Source organism: Chiloscyllium plagiosum, unplaced genomic scaffold, assembly GCF_037043375.1.
Source record: "Chiloscyllium plagiosum isolate Xiang-an unplaced genomic scaffold, Cpla_swu_hap1 HiC_scaffold_42, whole genome shotgun sequence".
Taxonomy (NCBI): Eukaryota; Metazoa; Chordata; class Chondrichthyes; order Orectolobiformes; family Hemiscylliidae; genus Chiloscyllium; species Chiloscyllium plagiosum.
Window position 1 is genome coordinate 4,501,687 of NW_028270180.1, and position 22,681 is coordinate 4,524,367.

Here is a 22,681-nt window from a genome sequence, read left to right on the forward strand (position 1 = left end):
AGGAGATGCTTTTTTTAAAAAAAAGCAGAGGACTTTTAGAATGGTGGAAACAGAGTAACTTTCAAATAAGAAAATGGATAAATGTATTACAAAGGGTGATGTTTAAGCTAAATGGGGCGAGTATAAGGGATTGGGATTAAGCTCTGAACTGGCTGAATTACATTGAGCTGAATGTCTTCCTTCTATAAAATTCTGTGTCAATAAATGTGCACTGGCATTTTTATTAAATAATTCGTGAGCCTTAAATAAAAAGCCTTTAATTTTATTCCAGAGCAGCTGAGATCCTCTACAGCTTGGCCTTAAATCACGCTCGCCGCTTTGGTGCAGACAGTAAATACCCAGTTTCTGATTATAGCTCACTAACAGAAGCTCGCCGGAACATAGGCTTGTTCCAGCACCATGATGCCATTACTGGCACCTCAAAAGAAGTGGTGGTTGTTGACTATGGAATCCGGTACGTGTCACTGTGCACCTCTGTGAAATGAAATAAACTTCCATTTTATGTTTGCCAAATAATTATCTTTTAGTATAACTTTAACTTAACCAAGAAATCCATATAAACTAGGTCACTGCTTGTCTAGTATGGAGTGAGCAAGACAGGTTTGCAAATGCTGAAGGTTGAGGACCTCCAAATTTAAAACAAATCTTTTACTTTTAATTTTCATATGAATGTTTCTGTGCCAAACAATACCAAAGTTATTGTGATTTATGAAGAACACTGAACTTCAGTTTTAGCAGCTTAATGCCGCCAAGTAAACAAAGCTAATGTTCCTGCTTCTCATGCTAAAATGGAAAGCCTGGAGAGATGAAGATCTGGAAACATAGAAAGTAGGAGCAGGAATAGGAGCATTCAGTCCTTTGAGCCTGCTCTGCCATTCTGTGAGATCGTGGCTAGTTATCTAAATCGGTATTCTGTTCCTGGCCCTCCATCCTTGTCCTCTTTGACCCCTTTAGCCCGAAGAACTCTATCTCTCTCCTTGAGAGCATTCAGTGGCCTCAACCACTCTGTGGCTGAGAATTCCACAGGCTCACCGCTATCTGGCTGAAGAAATCTCTCCTTCTCAGTCTTAAATGGCCTTTCCTTTATCTGTAATTGTAACTGAAAATGTGTTGCTGGAAAAGCGCAGCAGGTCAGGCAGCATCCAAGGAGCAGGAGAATCGACGTTTTGGGCATAAGCCCTTCTTCAGGAATGGGGATTCCTGAAGAAGGGCTTATGCCCGAAACGTTGATTCTCCTGCTCCTTGGATGCTGCCTGACCTGCTGCGCTTTTCCAGCAACACATTTTCGGCTCTGATCTCTAGCATCTGCAGTCCTCACTTTCTCCTCTGTGATTGTAACCCTTGGGATCACATGACATTTATGAGCTGAGATAGAATTTTGTATAAATGCTAGATTTTCTGAGACTGTGTGTATATATAGATTTGCTCACTGAGCTGGAAGGTTCGTTTTCGACATTTCGTCACTATACTAGGTAACATCTTCAGTGAGCCTCTGGACAAAGCACTGCTGATGATTCCTGCTTTCTATTTTATATGTTTGCGTTTCTTTGGGGTAGTGATGTCATTTCCTGTTCTTTTTCTCAGAGGGTGGTAAATGCGATCCAAGTCAATGTGTTTTTGTTGTTAGAGTTCCGGTTGGAATGCCATGCTTCTAGGAATTCTCGTGCGTGTTTCTGTTTTGCTTGTCCTTGGGTGGATGTGTTGTCCCAGTTGAAGTGGTGTCCTTCCTCATCTGTACGTAAGGATACTAGTGAGAGAGGGTCATGTTATTTTGTGGCTAGTTTTCTGCCTGTTTGTCTAATGTATTGTTTGTTACAGACCTTGCACGGTATTCTGTGCATCCAGAACCTCTATCTGAGCTACAAATCTTCTCAAAACTTGCTTTCTGAGACTGTGATGGGGCATTGTGTAAGGTTACAACCTAATTAAGAACGTGCGCTGATTCTCAAGCCCAAAACTCTGATTTATCTGTTGGAATCAAGTTAACAAGAGACACTGACCTGGTTTCTGTACTTAACAAGAATTTCTATGTAATACATATAAGTAAATTGAAATAACAAGTTAACATCTGTGAGCTATCAAAATATAGTTCTAGTTCAAACTCTAACTCCCTTTTCAAAACACTAATATCTCATACAGACCAACAGAAAAATTGGTGTTGCTCACTTGCCGGGGGGACAAAATTGGGGGGGAATCGATTCAGTAGCGTTGATCCACACAGTTCATGATGTTCCTTATGCTTATAATTGGATTCCTTCATGCTTCAGGTACCTTTACTGTGCGGAGAGAGCAAGATTTGCGTGTGCACAAAACACTTCTGTGTTTCATTCATAACCGCAAGGTGTTCAGCTGCCCATAAATTTGTTATCAGGCTGATGACCTTTCGCGTCCATGCATGGTTGCATTTGCAGAAACCAGTCAGCTACTTATAGCTGGAAAATGTTGCTGTATGCTCATGGCAGTAGAGTGCCGTTTCCAAACATATTTTCTCTCCTCACCACCACTCAACAAAGCAGCAGTCAGTGTAAACACCACTGTCAAGTGTCACAACTTTACTGTCACAGTTAGGTCATTAAGTATATTCAAGACAAAGACATATTTTTAATCAGAGAATCAAAAGGTATAGGGAAAAGGCTGGAAAGTGGATTTGAGGGTTACCAGATCATCCATGTTGATTGAATGGCGGAATAGACTTGATGGACTACTTCTCCTCCTATTTCTTATGTTCTTGATGTGTTTCAGTAGCTTATTTTCAAGTGCAGCAATTCTTTTCATGGCACTTAATTTTGAACTTCCTTTTTTTCCTGTTTTAGTCCACAGTCAGGAATGCTAAGATAAAATGATAGATCTTTATAATAAATACTCTGTTTTTAGGGACTGGGGGACATCATATGAATGTAAATTTTCAGAAGCTGTAATGGATGTGGTGTAAACCAGACTTTCTTTTTTCCACCCCCTTTTTCAGATTGTTTCACTCCCTTATGAACTTGAAACGAGTGATAATTAATGCAGCTCACTTCTTAATACTTCGGGACAAAAGAGACTACAAATATGACCAGTCATCACTTCTGCTGCACATGGTAAGTTATCTTTTGATCTTTATGAAGTATAATTTTCTCTCTTAAAACCAAAACTAAGATGAACATATTTTTAAGCTCAGAACTGAGTTGCAGGGGTCTGTCCTCTAGCCAATATATTACCATTCTTAGGCTAATTGCAGTGCCTTAGAATTCAATGCAGATTAGTCGTAAGAATTTGAAATGCTTCAATGCTTTTACATGATCTGATTCTTCAAAACAGCATAGTAATTTTGTGCACACTGCTAAACGGACTTCTGTTCAGAGGCTACCTGGGCTGGAGTCTGGGTTTATTACAATGTGCAAGAGGCAGGTGTGGCACTTGAATATCGTTACTGGCCAGATCAGATGAAAGCAGGCAGGTGATGAGTGCAAGCAAATAATTTTCAACTTCTGGATTGTTCTGTCTTTTGTCTGAGGTCGACAATCTCTCCTGGGCAATTGGTTTGACCCACAGGATACTCTGAGACAAATTTATTTAATTTAATCATGTACAGAATATCCAGGGCTCATTGTGAAGGCATCAAAACTGTTGGGCAGTGGGTAATAGTGATTTCAAGGATGTGATTTATGTAATTGCTCACAAAACATGTATTGGAAAGGGTTTATAATTTTTCTCTCTGTTCTTCATGCTCTGTGCTGAGAGAAAATGTCTGGTTCTGGACATTTCTAGTTATTGGATAGCCTGATATTTCATGTATTTATTTAGTCATAGTTAGCGATTATTAGACTTAGCTTGTTAATGAATTATATTGTTTCAATGTTAATTTCAGGATGATAAACGGCAAAATCATGATACATTACCAGAGAAGGTGGTGATAAAGCTGGAGTCTCTTCCCAGGTATATCAATTTTTACAGTAATTCACCCAATGAGATCTCCTGTTCTTGTATGTTAAAATAGTGTTCATGATGTATCTTCCTTGTCTTTTTTTTTGCAGATATGTGGTTGTATTTAATCCTGTTGAGCAAGAACGCCCCTGTGTTATTTCTGTTCTTGCTACCTCTCCCCAGGTCAGGGTTACATTAATCGATGGAAACATTCTTCCCACGCAGGTCAGCGCTGTGTGGAAATCCCCAACAGATATGGTAACTGACATATATCAGGTACTGAACTGAATTTTGGTCCACATGAATTTGAATCCAATTCTGGATTGACGGAAGAATTTCAGTAAAGTATAATGTCTGAGATGTGAAATCTTTGTGTTGTCTATTTGGGCATAGACATACAGCTATTGATTCCACCCTTCCAACCTCAGATTCAAGGGATTCTGCATTGGTAATGGGGCAAAGGACTTCTCAATGCAATTCCCTTGCAGCTTCTGTCACTCATGAGTAAAAGTCAGGAGTTTTCAACCTCCCTGCCAGATTTGAGCATGTTATTAAGGCTGATGCATTTCAGCACAGGAAGAAAATTACATTACATTATCCAAGAAACCTTTAGCTCAGAACTACTCTTTCTTTTTGGATGAATCGTTTAAAAAAAACCCGTGGCAGTACTTGCAGAAGAGTAGAGTGTTCTCCTGGAGGCATGATCGGATGTTCATCCCTCAACCAACTGTGCTATAAACAGATTATCTCATCAGTTTTATCTAGTGTTTGTGAAGCCTTGCTGTGTGTTAATTGCCAACATAATTATGCACCAGAAGCAATTACTTGACTGTGGAGTGCTTTGGGATGTACTGAAGGCATAATACATAACAAAGATGCAAGCTTACTCTTTTTTTTGAATTTGTCTATCGCAGCATTAGTTCAGAAATCAATGTTAGTTTATGCCACAAATATGTTCCTTCCTTCTCTCCCTGTTCTCTGAACGTGACCGATTGGTACTAATGCACTAAAGATTTCAGTGACACCACTGAGTACTTACACTATAAAGCGTAAAGTCAACTCTCAAAAGTTATGAATATGCTCCTTTATTCAGTGTAGCATGAATTCTTTTCTCCAAATAATGCCTGCTTTGATATCCATTCTCCCCTCCATCACAGATCTCCTTTGTTTCTCGACTCTCTGCCCTGAGTCTTGCTGTGTTTCAGCTGACTGAATCATTTAATTACCGAGCAACGGTAAAATCCAATGTGGTCATCTATCTGCGCAACAGAGATGTGACTGTGAGTAAGAAGGAGCCATTCAGTGTAAAGATCTTGGAGTCATCAACTGATGATTTCTTTATCGAAAATCAGCACATGCAAGTGTGGTTTAATGGAGTGACAGGATTAATGGAGGTAAGAATGTCAATAGGACTGGCACAAGTTACCAAAGAACAGTCTGACCGACCTATGTCCTACTTATAAATAGAGAGACTTGTTGAGAATAGCTGAAAGCGTTTGGTCCATTTTACTTGGATTAAAAAGTGCAAGCAACCATTATTTCCTCCAATCAAAGTTATATTGATGGTACATAGTACAGCTTATGTTACAGAGCTTGCCTAAAAAGATAGGAAATGACAGGTTCACACAGTTGCAACTTATGGACAGATTTGGGTTGGGAATAAGGTTGAGCCATTGTATAATTTGTAATTTTAATGTTTAAACTTTTTTTGAGTAACTTTTATTCAGGTACATGTTATTCCCTCCTTTTCTGGTATTGGTTAGAATGTAACCGTTAGTTTATCTGCCTCCTTATTTTGCTCAGTAATTGCTGTTTACTTTCAGACCATCAAGCGGAAAGATGACCAGCAGAAGCAGAAGGTGCGGATGGAGTTCATGTGGTACGGGACACGGTCATTTAAGGATAAGAGTGGCGCATATCTCTTCCTTCCTGATGGTGAAGCTAAAGTATGAGAATTTAAAGCAACAACTTTCAAACCCTACTGTGTTGGACAGGTGGTGGAGGCTTTTGCACTTGCTAGGATATTTGCACATAGGAGATCTCCTATCCAAAACCTGGGCAAAACTGTTCCCTACCAAGAACAGAACGCTGCCATAATTTCGGAAGCAGGTTTTTACTTAATATAAAAATGCTATCAAGTGTAATTTCACATTCAATGGACAGAAAGCTCATGTTTTAATAGATTCCAGAGGAAGTTTGAAAACTGTAGAAAAGAAAGTTCATGTTCCTTCCTTAATACAGAAGTCTTGACTCAAAGTTATAGTCGTGTTCCAAAACGTCTCAACATTTAAGTCAGGGTGTGAAGTTCTGAAATCAGCATTAGGTTCCGTAAGGCCTGCCTTAGCAGGAAATTATACCTGTAACCTATACAATAACTATAGTAACTCTAGTCCAGCAACAGCACCCTTCTCTCTGCCCTGCAACATATGTTTATGGGTCTGTGTGGCATATAAGCTACAAGGTTGTCCCTTCTGTGTATACTTTGAACTTGTTCGCCTTTGTGGCAGCCAGAGTTCAAAGGCAGAAACCTTGTGGCTACCTTCTTTAATAATGAAAGGTGTGCACCAGCTGGTATGCTGCTCACTTCAATAGCCTCCCTCACTTAGTCAGGTCCTGTGCTTTGCTTAATGGGAAAGCTACTGGAATTGTGAAGAGATTTGGTGGAAAGAATGTGTGAATATTTCCCCTTTTTTTTATATAAGGAAGTGCAAAACTACAGCATTATGCTAAGTCGTGTACAGAATAATACTTTAAAGAGCTGGAAAATACACAAGGTATTGTAATATTCATATTTTGTGTAATTTGTATCATTAAGTGACTGCACGTTTGTTTTCAGGCCTATGTTTCCAAACAGGCTGCGATCACCCGCATTACCAAAGGTCCATTGTTCTCTGAAGTTGTTACTTTCTATCAACACTTCCACCAGATAGTTCGTCTCTACAATCTACCAGGTAACAGCAGTTTTTCTTGCCCTTGGGTAACAGTCATGTCAAAAGCCCTCCAGAATGCACTTGTGGTGGAAGAGCAGTGAATACTGAGCAGGAAGCTACTGACTACATTCTTCATCAGACTCTAGATGAAAGGGAAGTGGTACTGAACCATGATACTTGAGGATGAGAATTTCCCAATGCAAGACTGACCTCTGCACTGGTAGAGCAGTGAGGAACATGGGCAGACTTGCAGAATGTTAGAGTTGATGCAACAGTGGATGGGTTCAGAATTCCATTGTTGACAGTAGAAGGATTTGATGTTTAGGGTTTGAAATAGATGTATTAAAGCTCAGCAGAATAAGCAAGGCTGGACTTGGAAGATAGTACACAGCTCCACCTGTGGATTCTTGACTATCAGATAATCAGGCTTGCACCACCTTTTTCTATTCAATATGTCGCTACATGCTGAGATTCTTACTGAGTTTGACACTTCTAATAATTAAAGCATTATTAGAATTGCAGTTTGAAGATCTACACACCAACAGTGGCTTCACTTCAAGAATAATTCATTGAGTATGAAACATCGGGGAATTGCATGTTGCTGTATGAATGCAAATTTTTTTCTCTCTACTGGTAAGTGAGATAATTGCTCTCAGCCTAGTCAGTTTCACTCTGCACTGTGTGCTCACAAATTCAGGAGCCAACCGCTGTTCAATGGATAGCACCCTCTCTTGAATTAGAATATTGTGGGTGCGAGCCCCATTCAAAGGACCTTGCCATGGAAACCTGACATGCTTACAGTGCAGTATTGAGGGCATGCTGCACTTTTAGAGATGCCATCCTTTGGATGAAGCATTAAGCAGACATCTGGTCAGCCCCTTCGTCAGATGTCAATGTTGAAGAAAATACGGGGGTTTTTGCTGATGTCCTGAACAGTATTTATCACTCACCTCCCCATAGCTCAAACAAGTTACCTCGCCGTTATCATGTCACTGCTTGTAAGAGCATGCTGTGCACAGTTTGGCAGCTACAGTACAGCGATGGAAATGTGTTGCTGGAAAAGCGCAGCAGGTCAGGCAGCATCTAGGGAACAGGAGAATGGCCTGAGGAAGGGCTGATGCCCGAAGCGTCGATTCTCCTGTTCCCTAGATGCTGCCTGACCTGCTGCGCTTTTCCAGCAACACATTTCCATCTCTGATCTCCAGCATCTGCAGACCTCACTTTCTCCTCAGCTACAGTACAGCGGTGACTATTTTAAAGATGCCATGTTTAAAGAAGCGCTAAGGTGCCTTAGGATTTTCTTGATGGCATGAGGTGCTACAGGAATGCAAGTCTTTTTGTTTGTAAACATTTAAAAAGCAGCGTGATCATGGCTGTCAGGTATAGCCATGCCCGCCATAGCCTTTAGATGGAACTGTCTAAGCAGACATGAATGATAGTTCTTGCTCTAGATAAAATAGCCATTGATTTCCAAAGACATTCCTTCCTGTGTTCTGAAGACAGCAGCATGGTGAAATGAAACGCACCGTACACTAAACACCTCTCCAATCTCTGCCATGTCCTTGTATTCTGGTATGTACTTTAATTTAAAAGTTGCAGATGTAATATTGCACTAAGTTAGGAAATCGTGCATTATTCTACTCTCATATTACGGTCACTTTATTTTGTAGGGAAACATGAATATCGATTTGCTCAATGTTCCATTAGCAGCAAGCAATATAAATAGCTGGTTAGTGTTTTTTATGTGGGATTGGCTGATGGAGGAATGTTGGCCAGAACACAGGGAGAACTATTTCCTCTTTAACAATGCACTGGCATCTTTTGATCTCACTCATGAATTGGGCTTTAACATTTCAACTGAAGAACGGCACCTCCTGCTTAAGTTATGTACTAATATCCTTTAGTACACTTTGAATGTTTGTTGACTGGTGAAAGGGTTGCTGTTGAACTGCACTGTCACGTCATATAAAAATTAAAGATAAAATCAAGAAACCGTTTAGGTAACGTCAACTGTGGTGTTTAAAAATCTGTAGTGTGCCTGACGAGAGAGAATGAGTTGAAGGGGGAGCTGGAGTGATGAATCTTCCTTAAGAGGATAAAGGAGGGAGTATGTGGGTCTGAGGATTTCGGAGGCAGGGGTGAGGTTAATTCAGCAAGTGAAGCATTCTGACCCATAACCTTTGCAATAAACAAGTGATTTAAAAAAAACTTGCACTGTAATCAATATCATGTGTATGTTATTGCTCAGTCTTGAGGTAATAATGTGTGACATTACAGTTTACTTTGCACTGTCATTTATATCTAGGCTTTTCATGTTTTATTGTTAATTTTCTCCCATCCCCCACTCTATAATTTAACCATGGTGGCAACATAGAATAGTTACAGTACAGAAGGCGGCCATACAACCCATTATGTCCATGGCAGCTGAAGAAACCTTACTGCCTGTTCTAATCACATTTTCTAGCATCTGGTCATTCGCCTTTCCGGCGAGAAGCTCTCAGATGCAGATTCAAATTCCTTTTAAATGAGTTGAGGGTTTCCGTTTCAACTGTGCTGGTCAGTGAAATGCAGACACTCACCACCTTCTGATTGAAAAAACTTAACCTCATGTTCCATCAGATTTTTCTGTCAATCATAAGTTTTCTGTGGCCCCTGGTAATTTACTCCCCCATTAGGGGGAAACAGGTTTTTCCCCCTCCATTCTATCGAAGTCTCCCATTATTTTATGCATCTCAATCAAGTCAATCCTTGAGCATCTGTTGTAAGGAAAACAGTGGTAGCTTTTCCAATCTTAGCTGCAATTTTCAAACCCTGGCAACATTCTTGTAAATCGCCTCTGTACTCTTTCTGCTCTCAAACAATTCTGACCTTTCTGACCAATCAGAACTGTCCACAAAACTCCAGCCATGACCTAACCAGAATCAAAATAATACCCCATTACATCCCTGCTGTTATCTTCATTACCTTGCCCAATGAAGGAAAGTATCCCATGTGCTGCCTTTACCACCTTATCTACCTGTTCTACCATTTTCAGAGACCTGTGGTTGTACACTTCAAGGCTTCTCCCTTCTTCCCCACTCAAACCTCCCATTTATTCTCCAATACCTTTGACCATTTTGTTTTATTTATTTGTGGGATGTGGATGTCATTGGCTGGCCAGCATTTATTGTCTGTCCCTAGTTGCCTTTGAAGGTGGTAGTGAGATGATTTCTTGAACTGCTATTGTCCACCTGCTGTGGGTTGACCCACAATGCACTTAGGGAGGGAATTAGGATTGAATCTCCAGATTGAAATCTGTTTGCCACTCTGCTGCCTAGTGTGCAATATAATGTGTACCTGTTTATGTATTATTTTGATGTGTTATGTTGAGGTGTAATCCAGTACTTGATGTCTATCTTGTGTTGACTTGATGACTTAGCTTGTTCGATCATGTCAGTAAGTGTTTTACAAGATCCCTAAAATCTTATGCGCTACACTTCAGTTAGGGTGGTAAGTTCCTTTCACTGAAGAACAAAGTTAAACACATCAGTTTTCAGTCAGGCATCTTTTGTGGTAATTTTTTAATTGTCAAATACTCGCAATTTTGTTTCATGGATTGGTTTAGCAAAGCACCATGACCTCAACACAGCAGACTTTTCACTACTTAGGTTGACCTGTTACATTTTGACATTTACTTGGACCCCTGTCTGCAACAGGTTCTGAATAGCTGCACAGTGCAGAAGGGGACAGTTTTAAAGCCACTGTTGTCAATGGGAGGTGGGAATTGTAAAGAATTAATGTTAAAGGTCCCATATGAAAGCTAATGTACAAAAGTAATAATTGCTGTGTGTTATCATGGCAGACAGTTAAATTCACTATGGTGATCCTCTTCTAGTGCTGTATATATCTAATGAAATACTGACGGTAGGAAGTGAATTTGGGTGGAAATGTGATTCCAGTGGTCTGCTCTGGAAAAGGGCTTTGCTGGTTAAAACTTTCATTGCTCTCACTTGGTGAATAAATGTGGATCCATTCTGGTACTGAGTCATCCAGTCCAACAGTCCTGCACTGTCAGTGCCAAGTTAACTGATATCCACTGGCATTAGAACAGAATATAACAAAAATAAGTGATTCCAGTGAATTGTTCGCAAAGTGTTAAATGTGGTGCAGTGATAATCTACTCGTGTGTTCTTGTGCTGGCAGGAGTTGAGGGGCTTTCGTTGGATGTTTCCGTTGTTGTTGACATTCATGACCAGATAAACCGAGAGCTGGCAATGAGGCTGTCCACCAATATTGAAAGTGGAGACACATTCTACACAGATTTGAATGGGTTTCAGGTAACTTGGTGTAAAATTACTATACAAATGGTTACACATTCTCGCCCCTCCTTGGAAGTTCAGTGTAGGAAGGGATAGAGGGTAATATTTAAAGTCTCCTGTGCAATGACCTCTTGGAGGATGCATTAAATTGTGGATCAGCCTGCCTGTTAGATTATTGGACAGTCTTCTGCTTTCGTGGACTTTATTAACCAATAATACTAAAAGCACACAAACCATTTGCTCGTCTTGCTGCTATTTGGGGCTTACGTGTTCACTCAAATCATTGAGGCATTGATATGTGGTAACTTGTTACATATATCCAAGTGTAGTCATTATTTTGTAGTGGATCTCTTATGTCAAGATTGATAAGGGTGTAAGAAATAGCAGCAAGGGTAGATCATGTGGCCACTTGAGCCTGCTCTACCATTGATGACATCTGATTAATAACTGATTTGATTCCACTTTCCCGCCTGCCCCTCATTCCTTTTTTGATTCTGAGAGATCAGGGCTGAGACTGAGAACATTGAAAAATTTTGTTATATCAGCAACTGTTTGGGTGGAGAGTTCCAAGTCACTCATTTCAGAGTGAATGAATTTCACCTCAGCCCTAAATGTTTGGCACCTTACCCTGAAGCTGTGCCTCCATGTTCCAGATTCTTTGGACAGGGAAGACAACCCTGACTGTCTCCTTCAGAAAATAATTGACTCTTGGAATGAGAGGCAATCTCAATCTCGCTAAACTGAGCCTTACTGCCTCCACAGCATGGGTATATCCATTGCTTAGGTGTGGTACATGGGAGAAGTAGTGTTGGAAATTATTGGTAAAGTCTCTTGGCCATAACAAGCCTTTTATTAAATTTGTTCAGTTTTGGTCTTCGATTATTCCATTGCCAATTTCTTTTGTTCACATTTACAATGGAAATTGGTGGTTTTCAACTTGTTGCCCAGTAATTACATCCCAGTAATTTTAGGGAGTATATAAATGCAGCATAATTAGTTCACGTGGACATGAAAAAGGAAAGCACACAATTGTTTAAAATGTATGACAGAATATTTAAACATTGGTATAACAATTGACTTTGTCCTGTGCACATCAGTCTTTGATCATGCTGTTAATCTGTTGAGTCATCTCTGGCTGCATATTAGAAAGGATTGGAAATGGTGGGGTGGAGCAGGATAAATTCGGGTCAAAATAATGGCAGAGATGAGGGTTTGGGGAATGGGGTGGGGGAAGTTGGGAGCTGAAGTCAGAACTAAAAATCAAAAATTAGAGTTTTTGTCTTCCAGATACACAACTTTTTCACTAATAATGCACAGTAAATGTTATCCATTGTACACCTGGACCAGATCATATTGGTAAATCAGAAATATCAAGTCTTGGAGAGGGTTGTAAACCATGCAATTCTTGCTGATTGGGAGTGATAATCACTACTGAACATAAACAATGTGATTAAAACATCTCTTCACAATGTCCTGAATACACTGACCTAAATCTACATTTTGTGGCCACGGTGTATCAATGACACCCAACCTCTATCTCCCATTTGCACCTCACCCAGTATCTTCACCCACTATAATATCCACACATCCACCATGTTAACTGACAGGGCCCTGGTGGTGTTTTGCATTGAAAGGTCTTCTGATTTCTGAAGTTAAAATTTGTGTTTTGAAGCGGGGGGGTGGAACGGGATTGGTAATGCTATTTGGAGCATTTCTTTAATGCATCAGTTTTAAGGAGTATTAAGATATAATATATGGTATAAGTGAAACAAAAGCACGGAACTAAGTGCATGTACAACGTCAAGATAGGTAGGCAAATAAACTACAATGAAGAATAGTTTGCAGGCACACCTAGATATGTTGAGCCATTGGGCACCATTCTGGCAGATGTTCTATAATGGGGGAAAATATGAAGTTCACATTTGTAGAAAATTTTAAGTGAGCAGCTGTAGAGTTTTGAGGATCAGAAAGATCTTCATGTTCTAGTGCATGAGTGACAAAATGTTAATACATTTAATACAAATGGTAATCAAGAATGTTAATAGAATGCTGCCCTTCACAATGAGAGGGATTAAACATAACTGAAGCTAAGCATTTTTGGATTTATACCATGCATCAGTGAAATCACACCTGGCTGAAGTTTTGGCATCCTTATTCATGGGAAGATGTAAATGGAGGTGGTTGGAGGGAAACTTGCTAGGTTAATATCTGGAGTAAGTGTGTTATCTTATGAGGAAAGGTTGGACAGATTGAGTTTGTTTCAACTTGAGCTTAGAAGTGTTTAAGGGTGACTTGGTCGAAGTGTATATGATTCTGAATGATCTTGACAAAGTGAAAATGGAAAGGGTGTTTCCTCTAGTTTGAGTCCAGTATCAGGGTGGGGGATGGCACTGTTTTAAAACTGGAGCTAGTCCTTTTAGGACAGCTGAGGTGAATCTTTGAGCCAATTTGAAACTCTCTGCGTCCAGGTGAAGGAGGATGGGTCATTAATTATCGTGAAGGCAGGGGTGGGAGAAAGTGAAGACTGCAGGCACTGGAGATCAGAGTTGAGAGTCTGGTGCTGGAAAAGCACAGCAGGTTAGGCAGCATCCGAAGAACAGGGAAATCGACGTTTCAGGCATAAGCCTTAAATTCCTAATTTCTCTTGACTCTGAAGGCAGAAGTGAGTAAATTCTTGTTAATCAGGGAAGCTGAGGTTATCTGTGCTGATGGAAATGTGGAATTCAAAACAAACAGATCAGCCAGATCTTACTAAATGGCAGATCAGGTTCGGGGGCCAAATGGCCATCTGTTCCCATTTCATTTGCTTGTGTTTGGTCTTGGAAAATGTGCTTATACTTAAAACAAGGTCATCTTTCTGCAGCACTGTGGATCGATCTCAACTTGTTCTTAAGCTTTTTTATTGCTTCCTGTAGATTCAAGCGAGAAAATATTTTCAGAAGTTGCCCCTTCAGGCCAACTTCTACCCGATGTCAACCATGGCCTACATTCAGGATGATCGATTCCGCCTGACACTACATGCTGCACAGTCTCTGGGTGTGTCGAGTATTCACAATGGTGAGCAAACTGGTTGTATCCTAATTGATTTGCTGGCAGTGCCTCTTAGAGTAATTGTTGTTCTCCAGCCCCACAGCAACATGATAAATGCGATCCTCGCAAATCCAGCATTACTCTGTGAATGGAAATAGCAGCCCAGTGAATGTCAGAGGAAGTTAACAGGGCATTCTATTCTCCTCATTTCTTCTAATCATGGGGTTTGGGGTTATTTCTAATTAGACCTTGATTCTACAAATTTATAATTTAGACTTTAACTGACATGTTTTATTTTGGAAAGTTATTTCTGTCTTGGGAGGGGCTCAAGGTGAAACAGACTGGAACATTTTGGGGAGAGGTGATCAGTTTTAGTTTCTACTGACTCAGCACTTCTTGCCAGCAACCACCTCCTCTGGACCACAGGCTGCAGTTTCCATCTGATTTCAGCCATGGCTGAGCAAAGCAAAGATGTAACAAAAAGAATTCTCTGTAGAATGTTACAGGCTTCCTGCTTGCCAGTGACTTGGTTGTGAGAGTGTGTCTGGTTGGATATTGAGTAACAGCAGGATTGGACCTGTGGAAACCCCCAAATTCTCCATCTCCTGTACTCGTCGAGACCCAAGGAATCAGTTTGTGGATAATAACCATCAGGGTGGGGGGATTTTAGTGAGAGTGACACTGCTGTTGGGGTTAAAAGTAAGGAGTCCTATGGAGAACATGGATGACAAGCCCTGAGGCTAGAAACTATAGTTGAGAAAGAAACACAGCCTTCATTCACTCCTCCTTAATGCTGAATGGATCTCTTGTCCTGTCATTCCCAGGTGAATTGGAGGTCATTCTGGATCGTCGTCTCATGCAGGATGACAACCGGGGCTTGGGACAAGGACTAAAAGACAACAAAGTGACCTGCAACAGATTCCGTATCTTGCTGGAGAAGAGATCAGCATCAAACAAAGTACTAAATTGTTTTTAACCCCTGCTTGTATGTGATCTTAGTCTATGATTTACATACTAGAGGAGTGGTTTTATTTGCAGTGGCAGTCCAGTTGAAGGCACCATTGGATTTGCTGTTTCACCACTGCAGCCCAGAGATCTTGGGTCGAAACCAAGTTCTGGGATAAATTAGCAGATCTCAGCTTAGGGCATCATTGGTCCAGATTGTAAAGGGGTGAAATAATATAGTTGAAACTTTATTGCTGGAACAGCACAGCAGGTCAGGCAGCATCCAGGGAACAGGAGATTCGACGTTTCGGGCACAGGCCCTTCTTCAGGAATGATATAGCCAGCACTTCCCTTCCAGTGACTCCCATGGGAAAGTTTGCATTTCAGGTGAGGACAAAATTGGGTTTAACTGTATGCCTGCTTACAACCAGATAGCCTGCCCTTACTGAGCACTGATGCTTGCAAGATTCCAGAGGGCTGAGATACCCATTAAACTTCCACAGCAAGAATCAACAGGACTAACTGTGGACATTGGTGAATGAGGGGTAGGGTGGATAAGGAAGGTCGTTTTTATGTTGATGTGGGTATGTGTGCATGCGCACGAGAGGCTGAGTTGTGCAGTGCACAGTGTCGATGTATTGGCTGGTGGGGAGACATGCAGTGGTGTGTGTATATTTATGATGCGCTATGTGTGTATGCACCTGTAGAGATTGGGATGGTACCCAGTGTGTCTGCGGATGCTTCGACCCTGTGCTTGTTACTTTCTTAACCTGTGGAGTGGGTAGCCTGGTTTGTGGTCAGCAGGACTGGCAAGGAAGTTTGCAGGGAGTGGGAACATGAGAGTCTTGTGATGAGTTGCATGTATGTGCATATGTGATACCAGTGCTGTTTGTATCCAAGTGTGAGCATATAAATGATCTCATCTGTAGGGTGAGTGGCTGATGAGCATCTGGTGGGGTGGGGTGGGGTGGGGTGTATTTGTGAGGCAAGTGTGTGTCTGTGTGCTGCAGTGTACACTCCTGTTTAGTGTTGGTGTAGTGCCGTATCTGTGGTATAGTGTCCATGCAGATTGTAAGCTGAGAAATGTGTGTGGGCTTGCAATGTGTGGTACCTGTAGTATTTTTATGCTAGTGTACATGTGTAATTATTCCATGTCTGTGGGTTATAAATAGATGGTTATACTTGCCCATTCCTTCATGTTCATCGTTTTCTCCATTCCCATTGCTCCTCTTCAGCACATTGGCTTTCTGTCAAGGCTGCACTCCATCTTGCAGGCACTCTCAGCTTCCATCCTTTGCAGGACCAGCACCCATGAGGTAACCTTTTAGAGAGGAGGCCGGGTCAAAGTGTAATCTGTAAATTAACTTTGACCACCTCTGTGCTGTGAGTCATAGCTGCAGTATGAAATGTAGCTCGTAGTTGTCGCTGTCTATCTGTGTGAGCGCTCTATAAACTGTCTTGTTTCATTTGTTAACCAGGAGCTCATCTGGGCTTATGTGCTTAAATCAACCAGGGTTGCAGTCTTCTAGTCTCTGATTGCTGTTCAGGAACTTCCTGAAAAGTATGTGAGAGAGAGCGAGAGAGACTGATAAGAACATGAGAGTCTAGATTAGAGTGGTGCTGGAAAAGCACAGCAGGTCAGGTAGCATCCAAGGAGCAGGAAAATCGACGTTTCGGGCAAGAGCCCTTCATCAGGAATGAGAGCTATCATTCCGGATGAAGGACTTTTGCCCGAAACGTCGATTTTCCTGCTCCTCGGATGCTGTCTGACCTGCTGTGCTTTTCTAGCACCAGTCTGATCTCCAGCATCTGTAGTCCTCGCCTGATAACATTAGTTGGCTCATCTGTGATCTAGACTGAGAGTGTTCACATCTTATTGATCAGTGGGCACTGCTGACCCAGAATAATGAGCCATTAATGAGGTGAAAACGCTAACAAAAATTAAGCACCTCACAGTACATTCTGTAACTCAAGCTGTTTATATATTGTCTCAGTGCACACTGCTTCTTATCCACTTCTGATTCCCTGCTGCCCATGTTTTTGGAGTTGATGGAGCACGTTAGATGAGATCCAGGCAAGGAAGCTACAGAAGAACAAAGGGTTTTTTCAGAGGGGTTATTTAGGGGTAGGTCTGCAATAGTACTACGTTACTGCTTGTTCTCTGGCCCAGAGCATCATGAGTGAGCAGGTCCATCAGTGCTCAAAGTAAGGCTCTGAACTGGTCTGTGTTATGGCACAATGCCTGACAACAATAAATCTGCCTTATATACTGAACAGTTCTTTCAAATAGACTATGCTAGTCAGAGTCCATGCTACGTCATTTAGTTTCTATTGAGTATGCCCTACTTTGAGCCAAATTCCAGCCTAATAAAGTACCCATTCTCTTTGATTGGAACTGGCTGGTTTTCTGTTCTGGTACCTGATTTATTCAAAAGGCAGATGTATTTGTTTCTCTCAATACCACAATAGGTAACATGATCTTAGTCTGTTATTGCTTCGCTTACTATAATTAGTTCTGTGTCCTTTTGAGCTGAGGGAAGGTAAAACATCAGTTGTGGCTTCTCCTCTTGAACTCTATCCTATGTATTGTATGTGGATATTGAATGAAGGAGAGATTGGTGGTGGCCATGTTTAAAAGCCTTTTGGCATTTATTTGAGTGTTAACTATGTCAGTGAGCCATGTTGTGACCCATCAGACCTGTCCATCTAGACATCAAAATTTCAGCTATTCCATCCCATATCATTATCTCTCACTGTCTGGTTTGTTCTGTTTAAAGCTTTGGAATTTCATACATGTAGATTCTTGGTGTTTCCTCATTAAGAGGTAAAGCTTAAAATCAGAACTCTGACATCTTAGTGTCAGCAACTTGTAAATCTGAAAATTGATGGGAGCATGATTAATTTTTATTTTATAAGTTGTCTGCCCTGATACTTTAGCTTGAGTAAAACTGTCCCAAATCCATCTTGAAGCTCAAAACTTAGGCCTGGACTCATGCTCAGATGACCAAGTGAATGATTTAACCCATGGAACCATTTGTCTCCCGAGAGACCTGCACTGATGGACTAAGGGGGGAATTTGTTGAAGCACTTGTGAAATGTTAAGTCTCTCAGGCTCACTTTTATGTCAGCCTCTTGCATAACCAGGTAATCTCAGATCAACAGCAAACTGAGGCTGGCTTATTTCTATTTCTACAGGTTCAGGATAGTCAGCCTGTGAGCTTTCCCTCCCTGCTAAGTCACATGACCTCGATGCACCTGAACCATGAGGTTCTGGCGATGCCAGTTACTCCAAGGCCACAGACTGTTCCACCCATCAGAAGCTGGCGTCCACTTGCAGCTCCTATACCCTGTGACTTCCACATGCTTAATATGAGGACCTTACAGTCTGAGGTGAGAGGTTATGGTGGATTGGCAACGGCCGTCAGTGCTGCAACTTAACTAATTTCTCTTTTTTTCCCAATAGCACTGAGCAGTGTTGGTTCTGCAGATTGGAAATTTGGAGCTTTTGTCCTCCTAAGATGCAGTTACGTTCAACACCAGACCCTGGCTATCTGGGTTTGTGATTTTGTCAAGTGCTGTTAAGCTCTGCAGCAGTGGAACAAAATTGACTTCAAATTTGCAACAGATCTCAGGCTGCTGTGATTTGAAATGTGAGTCAGTTGCTGTATGATTCTCTGTCATTTATGTTGCAGGTGATTTCTGCTCCCGGGTTAGAGTTGGCGCTAATTCTACATCGGAAAGGATTTGACTGTGGGCTGGAGGCCAAGAACCTGGGTTTCAATTGCAGTACCACCCAGGGCAAGGTATGAAACACCTGATACTGAGCTTTTCACTCTACTTTAGGTAATATTTGTTTTTATGACATGGGTTGGTTAAGATTCAGTTTTATGCATGGAGGCCATTCAGACCATTAAATCTGACAGCTCTCTGTAGCAATCCAATGTGTCTCATTCTCTCCTCCATTCTCCCGTGTCCCCTCAGCCTAATAAGGATACTGGAGTTGAGAAAAATAATTAACCAGAGCTTCCTGCTCCCCACATGTCAGTTCTGCTACTTAACAATGGGCATCCATGGGATTTCAGCTGACAACAACATCTACTCCAGTGCATGTCTCAGCTTGACATGAAATTGATGGGTGGGTGCTGGTCCTGTCATGAACAATAGAGAGAGAATTTTTGAGGGAGTCTTGCAACTTATAAAACCTTACCAGTACATTTTGTTTGGTTCACGTCACTCAATATAATTTCTGACTGGATGCTTGACTTGAAGGAAAAGTTGATTGCAACCTTACATGCCTCTTCTCTTTCTGCTGCAGCTATCACTGGAGGGTCTCTTTCAGGGCTTGGATATTCAGAGCGTGCAGCCAGTGTCTTTGTCCCTCCTGTACCCCACTGAGCCCTTCAACAACAGCTTCGTCTCCATGAGGCCGATGGAGATTTCCACATTTCGCATCCGGCTGGTTTGAATAACAGTCCAGCGCTTCCATACTTAAAGCTAGGAAATAAGATACCAACCAGCTGCAACACAAACTGTTGGTCCTTCAATCCATAAACCCCTGGGGGAGGGAGGATGACGGAGTGGTGGGGCTGATGTGGTTAGCGCTACAAAATGTGGAACTGAGGACAGATTTACTGGCATCTGAATTTGTGACTCATGGACTTCAGATTGCATGTGCAGTGAAAGCACAGCAATGATACCCCATTATCAATGCACTTTTAAAAGAAAAAAAGGTGTAGGTACAATTTGTGCATATACCACTACAATGGTATATAAGCAACCCTGATTTCATTGTCAACTCAACCTTAAAAATGACAAAATAGAATCTTTGGCATCTGAAAGGAGCAGGGGCTTTGCTTGTAATGCAAAAACCAAGCAATCCAGAACAAAGATGAGTGTGAATGTAACACTGGTGTGCAAAGGCTTTGAGGCAGTCTGCGTATTCATAATCATTCAATGGCCAAGTCTGCAAACCAACCTGAGCAGGCAAAGAAAACCTGTATTCAGATCTGACTAATATGCAGTTAAACATCACAACAAGGCTGGCAATGGACTTCTCAATGAAGAATCATAACACTTGAAAGCAAGACAGGGTGGTCTTTTTAAAGTATTTTTTCTGTTGCAGATAGATGTAACAGCAACTGAACTTAAACTCCTTATTAGCCAGAGACTCTTGCTTTCTCATGTATTTTGTGTAAATATTTTGGAGCCAATGCAATATGCCGTTAACATTTAGTTATTCCTTTTAAGAATTGTCCCCTGAGATTTGACTGAACCTGTAACTGTTCTGGAACACTTAAACACGTTGGCTTCATTCATACACATTTCTTAGGGTATTTGTGCAATAATCTCTAGTTTTGCTGCGTGTTCCGAACTTAGTGGCGGAAAGAGTCGCTTTGAAATATTTGCATTGGAGAGTAATGATCTGCAGAAATGTGAGTGGAGACCAAAGTAGAAAATGCAACCACTGACCTGATTGAGGGAATGCAAGTCGGTGTTCTGGAATGGCTGTGCCACTGCTATCAAAGTTCTCCAACTGAAACTTTCCTTCAGAATGTTGAAGGATTCACTTTGTGCTTTCAGCATTTCTATGTCTGGTTTTCAACATTCAGGCATTCTTCTTTTAGTGCAATGTGATCAATTCATCTCTCTTGTCCTTGTGCAGTAGCCCTGAAATCAACATTTTTGAAGGTCTGCCTTTTACAACAAAAGGGATTTGAATGTTTTGGAAGTGATCAGTTGGTTGTCTTAAAAAGAATGTTGACAGCTACCGTGGAACATTTGGATAACTGACTGTTGGAAATTACCAGCATAAAATGAAGAAAAATTCTGTGAACATTTTGGAAATATCATGGAAATAATTTAGACCTGAAATTAAAACTACTGTTGAACAGATTTTTTTGCATTGTAAAGTTATCATGTTCTGAGTAAAACGTCAGTGTCAAAACGCACCTGTGTATTCTTGAAATTAATTTAATCCAGCAATGTGAAACAACTTTTTCCATGCACTGATCATAACTGTTAATTAAGGTTAGTAGTAGGTGTGAGCAGTTGTGACATACCTACTTGAACTATGGGGGAAAATACCAATGAGCCAGGGACTCAACCTCTCCAGGTGGACGTGATGTTTAGGGGACATATGAGTTATATAGCACTGTGGTGGTACATGAGGAAAGGGGCAGCAGGGCTGTCACAGGTGTAGCAAGCAGGTTATGAATTAAGATTGGGCTACCAAGGTCTTGTGGCACTGGTAGTGCTCTAGCATTGGGCTAGGTAGGTGGTTCAAATCCCATCTGCACCAGAGCTGTGTCATGACATCTCTGAATAAGTTGATTAGGAAAATACCTGTAATTATGTGCTGCCATGACACTATGCATTCAATGTATAAACATTTGCAGACTGTTTGCTATTGTCATTTGTTATTATTGTGACATCCTTTAGTTATAGGGATTATTTTACAGAAATCTAAAACTGTGTTTAATAGTATATGCTCCTGACCTATATCAGGTTCACCTTTTGTCTATATGTAAAAGGTTTCATGATACTGATTAGACCTGGCATGTCTTCAGTCTGTGCCCTACCGCATTAAGATTGAAGAATTGTCCACTTGTCAGATATCAAAATTTCTGTTAAGAGGGGGAGAAAAACTCAACTGCTGTAAATTCTAAACACAAAGTCATCAAATAAAACATTACAGAAACTGACCTCTGTTGTAAATTGTAAGCTTCTGTTCTGTGTGCACGTTTGGAGGTCCTTAGAGCAGCTACTTGAATATAAAAGTGAAATACTGCAGGTGCTGGAACTCTAATGAAACCAGAAAATGCTGGGAATATTCAGCATGTTGGGCAGTTCCTGTGCAGAGGGAGACAGCTAATGGTTACAATTGCTGATGAAAGGTTACTGACCACTTTCTCCACAGAGGTTGTCTGATCTGTTGAGCATTGACAGCATTTTGTGTTTGTTGTCGTTGGAGTAACTTATCATGCAGTTCTTTTACATACACAGATCAGGAAAGGGGCTGAACTGCATCCCAATCTATTCTGTTAGCTGACACCAAATGCAGCCCAACTATTGTCTCCCTTATTTCCCATAATGGGAGGGTGGAGGAAATCAGCTGGCATTGCTTGTGCTCGTTATCCAGCAACCTATTGAAATCTATCTATTTGCCTGTCGAGCAAAAATGGGCTTCAGTTTAATTGCACCACTTCCACTGCAAGCATTGGCGAATGGACACAGTGGGAGGCAGTAGTATTAGCATAGTGGTAATGTCACTGTTCTAATAATCTGGGAGCCCTGGGGACATCTTTCATCATTTATATAAATGGTTTGGGTGTGAGCATAAGAGGTATAGTTAGTAAATTTGCAGATGACACCAAAATTGGACGTGTAGTGGACAGCAAAGAAGGTCACCTCAGATTACAACAGGATCTTGACCAGATGGGCCAATGGGCTGAGAAGTAGCAGATGGAGTTTAATTTAGATAAATGCGGGTGCTGCATTTTGGGAAAGCAAATCTTAGCAGGACTTATACAATTAATGGTAAGGTCCTAGGGAGTGTTGCTGAACAAAGAGACC

At 41.2% G+C, this 22,681-nt stretch overlaps 1 protein-coding gene across 2 annotated transcripts in view; it reads left to right on the top strand.

Moving 5' to 3' along the window:
• man2a2 (mannosidase, alpha, class 2A, member 2) overlaps positions 1-21,057 on the top strand; it is a 36,687-nt gene extending 15,630 nt beyond the window's left edge. Inside the window, exons 10-23 of one of the 2 annotated variants that reach the window (XM_043680481.2) lie at positions 272-454; positions 2,966-3,080; positions 3,851-3,918; positions 4,017-4,182; positions 5,064-5,300; positions 5,730-5,852; positions 6,743-6,857; positions 11,019-11,152; positions 14,050-14,191; positions 14,989-15,122; positions 16,345-16,425; positions 18,305-18,499; positions 18,802-18,912; positions 19,425-21,057. In XM_043680481.2, the coding sequence (XP_043536416.2) occupies positions 272-454; positions 2,966-3,080; positions 3,851-3,918; positions 4,017-4,182; positions 5,064-5,300; positions 5,730-5,852; positions 6,743-6,857; positions 11,019-11,152; positions 14,050-14,191; positions 14,989-15,122; positions 16,345-16,425; positions 18,305-18,499; positions 18,802-18,912; positions 19,425-19,574 (1,954 nt within the window). In that variant the 3' untranslated portion in view covers positions 19,575-21,057. The remainder of the gene's footprint in view (positions 1-271; positions 455-2,965; positions 3,081-3,850; positions 3,919-4,016; positions 4,183-5,063; positions 5,301-5,729; positions 5,853-6,742; positions 6,858-11,018; positions 11,153-14,049; positions 14,192-14,988; positions 15,123-16,344; positions 16,426-18,304; positions 18,500-18,801; positions 18,913-19,424) is intronic. The other variant, XM_043680482.2, reaches the window with a different exon arrangement.
• Positions 21,058-22,681: the final 1,624 nt, after the last annotated feature.